General features: G+C 36.5%; 1 protein-coding gene across 1 annotated transcript in view; it reads left to right on the top strand.

Moving 5' to 3' along the window:
* The window catches only part of SEMA3A (semaphorin 3A), a 121,032-nt gene that overhangs the window by 79,246 nt on the left and 29,752 nt on the right, over nucleotides 1-12,034 (top strand). Inside the window, exons 6-9 of the mRNA XM_019473707.1 lie at nucleotides 5,927-6,069; nucleotides 7,252-7,366; nucleotides 7,464-7,533; nucleotides 8,608-8,752. Of these exons, the coding sequence (XP_019329252.1) occupies nucleotides 5,927-6,069; nucleotides 7,252-7,366; nucleotides 7,464-7,533; nucleotides 8,608-8,752 (473 nt within the window). The remainder of the gene's footprint in view (nucleotides 1-5,926; nucleotides 6,070-7,251; nucleotides 7,367-7,463; nucleotides 7,534-8,607; nucleotides 8,753-12,034) is intronic.

Here is a 12,034-nt window from a genome sequence, read left to right on the forward strand (position 1 = left end):
ATGTCAGCATCTGAAAGCAAGTTGCCACAAACCCCTCATGTTAGCTTCATAATAGCCACAAGTTATCCCTTGTGCAAAGAGCATTCCCACCTTGAGGATGTGGTCTGATGCCATCTGTGCTGTTGAGGAGCTTCACTGTAAGCGGTGGATCCATGAGAGCTCCGCTGCATTTGCCTGAGTCATTGGCAACAAGAGGGATGTGAAAGTTGAAGAATTAAAATGAAGGGACTTTGGAAGAACACCACTAAAAGCTTTGGTGTTTTGTAAACTACATTCAAGTGTGTAAAACCACAAACCAGCTTAGCTCTCTCATCACCATATATTAAAAGCTTTGTCCTCTGGTGACCTTGCTAAGCGTGCCTGTGGCAGACGGCTCTGCTGTGTACATTTGTGACTGGTGCTGCAAGTCCTCCTCTCTGTGGGTAGTAGAGCTTGCTGTGATTTCAAGTTCAGATTTTCTGAGGACGGTGCTTGCTTCTCTGTGCTGGGTCTCAGTGGACGGGTACTGTACGTATTTATGAAGTCCTGAGTAGCTGTCTTTTTTTGTTGCTGTTAAATTTTTAATTTCAGCTTCCCTAGTCTTGTTCCTCTCCTCAGGGCCCCAGTCACCCTCCAGTACTTCTCATTAAATTATAGCAATTGCAGTTTTACTGAGCATAAAATTTCCCTGGTTTCCTAGAATTTTCTTGCTGTGAACTGATAAATTAGTCATTTTGACCGTAAATATACAAGAACAGGGGCAGCCAGTTCAAACTCTTCACAAAACATTTCCTGAGAGAACTGCCCTTTGGCTCCTGTCAATTGATGAAGAGATGACCCCAGCTTCTGTTCCTTCAGCTTACTCAATCTTGACAGCTAAAGGTAATTTCTGTGCCTTCAAGTTTATAGATCTTCATTAAAATGCTAATACAATTCAGTTAGAAATCCAATTTCTGACTTTTATTGTTTCTTGCTGTTGGCGGGTGTGTGTGTTTGTGCGGTTGTTGCTGCTAAAGAGTAACATTTGCAAAAGAACAAATGCAGCTCGATTTTCCTTAGCTTTTTCTCAACCTGAAGTGCTGAGACAAGCAAAACATGTTTCCATTACTTAACTAAGCAAACAATAGCATATAAATCATAGAGGCAGCTGGACCAAGGTGTCGTTTTCATAAAGAGCCAGATTTCTCATGAAGGACAGTTTAATGGGCTGCTGCCAGTGAAATGTCTGCAGAGCTGGTAATTGCAGGAGGGCACACGAAAAGTGGCGTTAGAAAGGTGTCGTGTGGGAGCTCAGAAATATCCCCACAGCCAAGACAACTGGAAAAAGGAGATGGAAAAAGGTGTGTGCTTTAATAATTTGCTTCTCGAGGCTGATTGTTTTAAATAAAAATCTAAGTTTTTATTTTTAGCTTGTTCACATTGGCTGCAAGATCAGAGAAGTGTTTTTAGCTGTAATCTTATTTTTGATCATGTTTATGCTGTGGCTTTGTTTCTCCTTTGATCATGTGTAAACATGTTTCAGACATGTTTGTTTGATGTATGCTGTTTTTTAAAGCACTCTTCCACATTGTCTGCTTGTGTTTTTTTAAAGCAATGAATCATTGAAAAATATTTGCTGTCAAATTATTTCTTACATTCATTTTCCCAAAACATACTTTCTGGACTTTTAGCCAATGCGAGACTGCCTTTAAACAAGAAAGTGTCAACCTGTTGTAACAGCATTTTTGAGCATTTCATGGATTGGAGACAGTTTTAGGGTCGCAGAATATCTGATAATTCATACACAGAAATTTGAAGTCTTCCTATCTATCCACAATAGCTGCAGTGCACTGACTTGTACAAGTGTCACCAATGGGTTTGGATCAAAGTCCCACTTTCCATTCAGTAAACTTGCTTGAAGTTCATTCCAGCACTTCTTTTGTGGCTGTGTTGAATGTATGAAATAGGTCAACCCTGACTGAATTATTTTAAACTTCCCATGGGGACCCCTTGATACTGAACCTGTTTAATTTTGCAGGGTAAGGCAGGGCAGTCTCAATACTTGAACATACACATTCATGGATGACATTCTTTCTTCTGCTGCATGGGTGAGCAATTAGAAGAGTCAAGGAGAAGTCCCTCATCTGTGGACAACATCTCCCTTCCCTTCCTCAAAGAAGAGCAATAAAAACATGCTACGTAGTCCACGGAGAGCACTATGTTGCGTGACTGCCGGCCATCTGGCTGATTGATTCATCATGACCCTAAACAGTTAGTTGTAAGCATGGTCTGAAGCCCTGGAGTTAAATGCAATGTGCATCAAGCCTCAGGCAAGTCAAATATAGCTCCTCTGCTAATGAAACAATAAAGAACACACTACAGATCACTAGTTCACACAACCCACTTCTTAGCTTTATAACCTATGAAATTATCAACCACATTTCTCTCCCTCTCTCCACACATATAATCATGCTGTTGCTTTTATGATCATTATATTAGTTCTGAACAGAAATAAATCTATTTCTATATGCAATAGAACACACGTAGCCTGTTCTTCCTTTATTTGCTTAATTTTATAGACATAACTGTTATATGGAAGAGGGGAAAAAACCAAACACCACCAGGTAACAAGAGCAAGGGCCCTATAACATGAAGAACCACTCTTTTATTGAGTAAAACATATTGATTTAACCAGATAGCGAAAGGTTTGCTTACTAAGAAACACCAGTGTTATTCAACAAAAACTGTTCCATGATGTACAATGGATGTGTTCGAATATGAGGCTGTGTGGCCGTTTTATTTTCAGGGATGTAGTTAGGATTATTAATCACTAATTGAAAATCTGAATTCATCCCAGATGAGCACTGGTAAGAAATGTATATAAAGCATATTCACATGCGCTCTGGCTATGGCATTACTTATATCTGCCTTCCTCACGCCCCTCTCCTCTGCTACCACTCTGACAGAATTATTTGAAATATATATTTTCAATTTCTTAAACTATTTTTCTATCATTCTTGTATCATTCCGGCTTTAATGTTAGACTCTCTTACTGTTTCTAGGTTCACTTGCAAAATTATGAGACAGAAAGAAAAGAATAATAACATGCTAACTGAGGGCAAGTTTATGTAACCCATACTATATCAGCAATATTACTGACTCAAATGGGACTCCCCGCAGTATCTTCATAGGCCAATGTAAAGTTAGATTTTTGATGCCTGATAATATAGTGATTTATTTTAGAATTTGATATCTTGTGATTTACAAAACCCATTGCGCTAAAAAACAAATAATTAAAACATTTGGGAATGTATTTAAGTTTTGGTTGAATTGTATTTTTTACCCTTTTCATTAAGACCTTAAGATTGTAAAAACAGTGTGTTCAGACAAGAGGTTCTCCAGATCCAGTAGCCCAGACCAGTGTCTACTAATGAGTATCCTCTGATGTATACTTCCACAGGGTGCGATGCAGAAATTTTCAAGCTGTAGCCTTGTGTTTCTTGTGATACAAGTCGCATTCAAAGCCCTGGTAGATCGTATATATAAATAACAGATATTTACCATGGTACAATATAGTCTAGACATTATTTACCTTGGACCTTGTGTCAGTGTAACTTGAAGGCTGTTAAATGCATGCTAGAAAGAAAGGAAGTGAATTTAGTAGCTTAACTTACTGGGGTTTGGGATGGGGAGCTTAAGCTGCTTACAGATTTTTGATGTTTTCAGATGTCAAAAAGGATTTATTTTAATAAACAATAGGTAATAGACACAGTTGCACAGAGATCTGTTCTGTGGCCTGTGTTGTTCAACGTATTCATAAATAACCTGAAAAAGGTTGAACAGCAGGATGAGAAAATTTTTCACATGATACTAAGTTATTCAGCATAGTGAGACAAAGGAAGACTGTGAAGAATTACAAAAGGATCTTACGCAACTGGGTAGGTAAGCAATCAAATAGCAAATTAAATTATTCTTGATGAATGATGTAGTGATAAACCATGGGGAAAACCATGAGGAAAACGTGCCTATCTTCACATATAAAACAACGGGCTGTGGACTGAGCATTACCAATGAAGAGTGAGGTTCTGGGGTTATGGCACATAAAGTTCCATGAAAATTTCAGATTACTGCTTAGGAACTGTCAAATCCATATTAAATGTTAGGAATTAATAGAAATAGAACAGAGAATTCAACAAAGAGCCGTGCTATAGCCCTTGTATATTAGCACAATTCATCTACATCTTGAACACTGTGGGTATTTCCAATACAGGAATTAAGAGGCACCAAATGAAGTTAGCAAGATCAATGTTCAACACATGAAAACAGAAGTAGGCTTTAGTTAATTAAATTGTGTACATGAGGAACAAATTCCAAAAGGACACTATGAATGCTGGAAATTTACATGGGTTCAAGAAGAGTTTAGACAGATAACTGGATGAAAAATCTATTGAGAGTTAGTAAGCACGTAGAAAGCAACCAAACTCAGGGAATCAGCTATACTGAAAATAGTTGGAGGAAGGGAGATTATTCTGGGAGAGTGTTATTTGTCCTTGCCATATTCTTTCTTTCTCCCAGATAATTACTTGTGGACAATGTTGGAGTCTGTATATTGATCTAAGTAACCCTTGGCCTAAGCCAGTATGGTTATTCTCGTGTACTGTGTGTGTGCATATATACACACACACACAAGAGTACATGAGAATACACACACACACACACAAAATTAAGCAGTATGTACTCATATAATAGAAACATCTAAACACATACATGCATATATATAAATATATAAAAATATGTTGCTTACAAACACTGCCATCCTTAATAAGGCAATGGGTTTCACAGGACAGCTAGTGCAAACTGGCAAAACAAAGTACAGTTCATTATTTCCATGACTATATAGCAATAAACATACACTGAAAAGATGTTAATGCATGACACTAAAATAGCTTATCATTTCACATAAGAACAGGACTCCGAGTAGTTAAATATAGTTCACAGTTAATTAACCTAACAGGATGTAAAATGGTTGTAAAGCAGATTGGTAAATCTGTTGGATATGCCTTCTTTTTCCCAATATAGTGAAAGATACCAGCTGAAGTATCTCTGTAAAATACAGTGATGAGCCAGATTCACCACTGGTATGAATTTACTGTAACGATTTCTATAAAATTCTCTCCCAAAACTCCTTTCCACCATTTTTTACATAACCGATCAGTATGTCTGCATTTTATGTATTATAATTTGTTGATGTATCCTCTTTATCACCAAATAATGTTATCACTCTAATTGCAAGAAATAAAGGGGTTTTATGAAGAAAAAAGTTATTTAAAAAAATGGTGACACAGTATTTCAACAACTTGAATAGAAATTCACAAATGCATTTCTCTTCTGAAAATGAGGCAAAAATGTTGGGGTTTAGGGTATCATAGTGTGGAAGTAGACAATATCAATCAAAACTGTATTTTTAACTCAATTTTTTTCACAGTAACACATTAATACTTTTCTAGATGTAAAATTCTTTATATTTTCTTCATTATTGCTAAAGTTAGGAATATTACATTTGTCTCAATAATTCTCTCATTTTATGTGCGACACATACAGAAAGATTATTTACAAAAGTCAAAACATCCAAAGAAACAAGAAAAATGTCAGTAATAAATACATGGAATTAGGAAGCCATGCTGTAATATTATTCAACCATTTGTAAAGAGATTTCACGAATGTTTAATTGCTCCAATAATAAAGTTAAGAACTGTTCATTAAATATCTGTAGCAAACACCTCTATGTATTAAAGATAAAAGGAATGTAAATACCTGTCACATGTAATGGGTGATGATGTACCTAACGTATTTGCCATTTAATGCAAAGATTGATTCCTGGGAAGCAAAATCACAATTCATTTATACAAGGAAGGCAAATATTTCATTTCATGGAGTAGTAACATGCACAACGGCATTGTCTTCTCAGATCCTAGATTTATTAGTGCTCACCTGATACCAGAGAGCGACAATCCAGAAGATGACAAAATCTATTTCTTCTTCCGTGAAAATGCAATTGATGGAGAACACACTGGAAAAGCCACTCATGCCAGAATAGGGCAGATCTGCAAGGTAAAATGATGACTTCTTTGTGTGAGATTGAATACACTTGCAGGACACTTTGCAAGTGATTTTAGAAACTGCATTTTCTTGCCTGTAAACTATTCAGTATTAACGCTGGCATTGTACTAAAGCAGAGATCATCCCAAGTGAAAAATAGTTAGGGGATAACACACCCAAAGGTAGCTCTTCAGTTCTTCTCTGCTTGGGGAAGCTTCACAAACTACGATGTTTTGTTTAAAAAGTCATAGGCATCTTCTGAGGCTTAGAATGTGTCTGCAAAAGAAAGAATCTTTTACAGGAAATGTGATACTTCCAGGTAGGCCAAAAACATCTGAAGAATTTACTTTTTAAAGGAATGTTAATAGCTTTCCATTCCCACATTAGTGAAAATCTTCAAAACAGAGGCAAAGGAAGATTTAACGAAACAGTTGTCTAAGCTTAGCTGTAGAAATGGGCAACCGTTCAGAAGACCCTTAATGACTGCAGATTGAATCATTCATCCACACTGATAAATGTCCAAATATTTTTCTGACAGACTTTTAAAAAGATTTCTACAAATGAAATGATATTAATAAATGTTGTAGCTGTGGCAGCTATGATGTTTACAGTAAAATTTCATGTTAATCCATAAGCACAATTTCAATTTCTCTTCTCAAATCCAGAGGTAGTTGCTTGAAAACCAATTACCCCATAAGTATGGAATCCTTGGTGCACTTTATTCATAAGTTTTGCCGCTATAAAACTGATCCCACTGTTGTGGCATTTTTATCTACTACGTTCACTTGCAGCTTGCATTTCTACTTTGTTGCTACCCAGTTAAGAATAATAAACCCCTTAAGCTTTACCAGGACATGGCAGCCTGGGAGCTCTGGAGCAAAATATTCTGCCTGTCTGTCTTTCTCCAGTGTTATATATGTATTAGAATATATAAAGAGGTTTGGGTTTTTTTTGGTTTTGTTTTTTAAATCATGTGTTACTATGAAATATGTAGCAATGCAATGTAAATTAAAAGCAATTCAGAATTAGTGTTCTTGACAACATAATAATGCTTTTGTATGTAGAAGGTGAATTCTTTCCTCTGTTTTCTCTAAGTAACATCTTGTGGTTATTTATTGTATTTTTTCTGTACTCTGTTGATACTTCAAACAAAGACTGTTACTAGACATTAATGCAAAATACCTTTCTTGTCAGAATGACTTTGGTGGGCACAGGAGCCTTGTTAACAAATGGACAACGTTCCTCAAAGCACGTCTGATTTGTTCTGTGCCAGGACCCAATGGCATTGACACACACTTTGATGAACTACGTAAGTGGCAGAAATGGCTTTGAATACAGAAATGTTTTCAGGTATTATCCGTATGAATTAACTTAGTTTTCTTTTCTGTCCCTTGTTATTGTTACAGAGGATGTATTTCTAATGAACTCAAAAGACCCTAAAAATCCAATAGTCTATGGAGTGTTCACAACTTCCAGGTACAGAACGTATCATTTTACTTGCATGGAAACTTGGGTGGCTGCTTGTTTTAAAGAGGTTTCTTTGTTAAAAACGTTTTTAAGAAAAACAAAATTTTCTTAACCTTTGAACTGAGAAGTCAGTGGCAGTAAGAAGTAATGAATTAGGTTTCTTTTCTTATGAGCAATGTACATCATCACTCTGAAGCTAGTAATCACAAAGACTATCAGTTTCTCAGGCTGTTCTTGCCGTTGAATTGGCTTTTTATAGTGGGGATCAGAATTTGTAGCCCTTTCCACACAGACCTGGAAAAACAACACAAGCATAAATATGCTCGTTTGGGGGCAGGGTAAAATAGAAAATCTGTGGTGTGAGAAATTGGTTACTCAAGGAGATATTAGTAAAAAATATTGCTGAAATCTGGAAAGTTTAATGATCTTTCAAAAGTTCTGTTATTGAATCACAAATAACTGTGATTTGAATGTTTTGGTTTCATTGTGCTTTCACCAAGATCAAAATTATACTTGTAGCTTTGGCCTGAGGAATGTTTACAGTACTGGTTGCATTGCCACATTTATCTGTGAAGAACAAAAGTTTTAGTTTCTAAACAAAAGGAATGTTTTTAGTGATAACCAGGCATAGAAGAGGGAGATTTACAAGTCCTTACTGTCTTCTGTAAGAAATCTCAAGGTAAGAAACAACAATGAAGTTTGTGTGTGTGCTGCCCAAATAACGGAAGAGACTGCTAAAAAAACCAGAAAAATGTGAAGTGTAGGAAAGAATTGAATAGTCCTCTAGGGACAGTCCTGTTGAAGTTTACTCAAATTGGGGCTTTGGCCTTCTGGGGACAATATGTTTTAAATAGCGGAATAGCAGCCATCTGCTTAGGAAAATGTCTGAGAGATCGTATCAGTTATGCTGAACTTTCACAGGAGGTGAGTTAGGATTGCTCTGAGAGCATGTCAGAGTTTTGATAATCAGCACATGCAATAAATTAGAAAGCAACAAGCTGCTATTCCCATAGCTCTTTCACTCGATTAAACTGACTGATAATTTAAAGAACCTGATTTGATTTCTTCTCCCCTCATTTTTAGTAATATCTTCAAGGGGTCAGCAGTGTGTATGTACAGCATGACTGATGTGAGGAGGGTATTTCTTGGTCCCTATGCCCACCGAGATGGCCCGAACTACCAGTGGGTTCCCTACCAAGGGCGAGTGCCATATCCACGGCCAGGAACTGTAAGTACCCTAAGAAATAGACTAACCTAAAAAGAGAAAACTATGGAAAATATTTTCACACATTACACGGTCCTTAAGCTGAGATCCAGGAAAGAAGCTGAAAAAGATACTGAAATGGTTAGCGTGGCAGAAGGGAAAGCTAGCAGTTCCTCCAGGTCCAAAATGTACTGATTTTCTTGTAAAGTATGAAACTGTAATAGCAACTTCATTTGGATTTTAATTTTAGCATTCATATTAACAACTTCAGCAGAAGCTTGAGCAATGGCTGGACAACTTTACTGAAAGTCAAACATTTAATAAATTACTCTGCATTATCCTTTCCTTGGAATTTGTCTTTGTTCCAAATATTGGCTGAGTCATTCTTAGTGAGAATGAACAGAAAGCAGAGCATCTGCCTGGCTGTTGAGAAACTTTCAACTGTTCTCGACATTAAATCTAGTACAGTAAGACAGATATTTCTTCAATGGATGATAGGGTGACTATAAAAATTTTTAAGTTCCACTGGCATTTTTTAAAATCTGTGCTTCTACCTGTTTCTCTGTTTCTAGTTTATGAATGACTAAAATATCAGTGTATATAAGACATCCATATTTACGATTCCCAACTGATATCATCACATTCTAGAAATATTTAACTGCCTCTGAAATTACCTGTAGTCTAAGAAGATGGGACATTTATGAAAAAAACATTAATTGTATACATTGGGGTAGCTCCTTAGCTAGTATAAATCAGCTTGATCCATTTAAGTTCTGAAATGTCATTGCTGAAGATTAAATATATGTATACATATGTATACATATAAACATATAGATGTAAATGTAAATAATATATCTATAATATTCTTTTTAAAGTCTCCTTAAATATAAGGCACAAAACAAACCAGGAATCCTTTCTTTTAAATTATCAGTTTTTCTACTTTTGTCTGGTATGTTTTGAAATTGTTCTTTCAAACCTGATCTTTCAACTGATCTCCAACAGTTAGACAATATATACACTCAGTGTAATGAAAATGACTTCCTAAGTAAAAGAAAACAGTGGCTCCCTGACAGCCAGATTCCTCAGCACTCCTTGCTCCCTCACTATGACTGCTAAAGGGATTCCTAATTTTTTCCAGAGTTAAAATACAAGCTCTGCAGCATAGGAGAGGTTTCATTTCTTGTTTGATGCTGAACTTTTTTTTTTTTTTTAACCGCTATAGTTAATGCTGATATGTCAGAGGTTTTTTTGAAGTTGTATTGTTTTACATCCCTGTGGAAAATGTGAATGTGTAGATATTTTGGTATTTCTTGTATAGCTAATGTCATCTTCTTTTCAGTCTGACAGACTTAATAAGTTAGTGATCATTATTCTGTTTATTTATATTCCTCTTTGATTCCAGTATTGATTAACCTTTCTAAACAAAAACAAGTAATAGATATTACGTAAAACTACAGACAAAGAAGAATGTTACGTTTCAATCACAGAAATAGACTGAGATAAAGAACTGCCTGCTGCACAGTGGCTCTGTTACATTCATTCCTCAGCAGAGATCAGACACGGCTCTATTGAGGTTCTGAATGCACAACTCAAATATTTGCCCTAGAGACTGGCAACACAGCTCTGCCTGCCTCAAAACCTGTGGGTTATTCCAAGACTTGTCTGAGGGTCTTGAACTGAGATGCATATGGGAGAAGAATAACTTGATCAAATTCCCAAGAACAAGCAGAAAAGCAGGGACCCGAATCCAGCCCCTAAGTGGCTAAGTGACCTAAGCCACCAGATCTTGTGCGAAAGTAGGGAAATACAGTTAAGTCACATATACGTTTTTTTCTGGCTACCCTCTCAGAATGGATTTTACCCTTACAATTTCACTATAACATACTAAGATTCACAAAGAAAGTGCGAAGATGTTCAGATTTCATTGTAAACACTTTTCTTGCCTAAGGGCGAATGTGATCCCAAATTACACAATTCTACATAGCCCTGCAGTCGCATCAGGTAGTGCAAGAGGCCATGCCACTGTAAAGGATGTTAATTAAAGAGCGGCTGAGGCCATCAGTTTCTCCTAGTCCACTGCCAGTGACTCTAATCCTGGTGTCTACCACTTTGAAAAAGATTTTTTTTTCCCTCATAGTTGCTATTTCATTCTATTGTATTAGTAGGATAAAACTGAATTTTAAAATGAGACATTTCTGGCTGAAAAGAAGCTTTTTGTTTCTAAGGTGATAAAATTGGATGTATTTTCAATGGCTTTGAAGACCTGTTGAGAATAAAGAAGAAAGGTTTTTGAAATTCCTTTAGATGTCAGACTTGTGGCTTTCCTTTTCCAAGAAACAGGGGAAGGGAAGGGAGAAACAAAACCTGAGCTTCTTTCTTAGTTCTTATTCAGTTCCAGATCTCACTGCAGTTAAACAGTGCTGAATTATCTGAGGAATTTAATAGGTGAGGTGCCAGTAAACTTCTTGAGCATCTGGTGACTTGCCCAGTACGAGTAAAGAAAAAGGGAAGTTAATGGTTCTTTTGAAAAATCAGAAAACTTTGTCAACAATTCTTATCAGCTTCACATTTAACAAAGAAGTTGCCAGGACTTTTCCTTCAAGATGTATAGAAGTTTTTTTTTTTTTTTTTAACTTTTAATAATATTTGGGAGAGCAAGGAGGATTTTTGTATATACCTCATCTTGAATGAGATCCCTTATCCTGAATTCATATCTGACTTGCTGTGAATTCAGCTACAGAGCTCAAGTTTTCTCTGCTTCATGGTACCAAGAATCTATCTTCAGTTATGATCAAAGCACTTTTTGTTCCTACCAAAATGCAGCTATTGATCTATTCTGTTGGATTCCCTACTAAGCCAGTTAGGGGATAGCCTAGTTACCTCCTCCTGGCTGATCAAAACCCCTGACATAGCATACTGGTGACTAACAATTGGAAGTGGATGTTAAGTGAGAGAGTCCTTTGACTCTATTTGAATCCAAGATCAAGCTCATTTCTCCAAACTTTTTCAGGATATTTGTATTCATGCCTATCTTTTGGCACCTGAAAACTTTCTGTTTCCTTGTTATCAGTGGGATTGATTAAGTATATAAACATGAGTTCCGATGAAGTGCCTTGCCAGTTAGCTTGACCTAGACCCACTAATATCAAAAGTAGTCCTGTCATTAGCATCAAGGATAGTGTCTTTTTTGTGTGTCCTGATTTTGTGACCATAACATAAGTAAACATGACAGGACTTTCCTCCTCAGGACAACTATATTCTCTTCTCTCTTCTCTTCTCTTCTCTTCTCTTCTCTTCTCTTCTCTT

This window comes from Aptenodytes forsteri, unplaced genomic scaffold (assembly GCF_000699145.1).
Source record: "Aptenodytes forsteri isolate BGI_AS27 unplaced genomic scaffold, ASM69914v1 Scaffold87, whole genome shotgun sequence".
NCBI classification, from domain to species: domain Eukaryota; kingdom Metazoa; phylum Chordata; class Aves; order Sphenisciformes; family Spheniscidae; genus Aptenodytes; species Aptenodytes forsteri.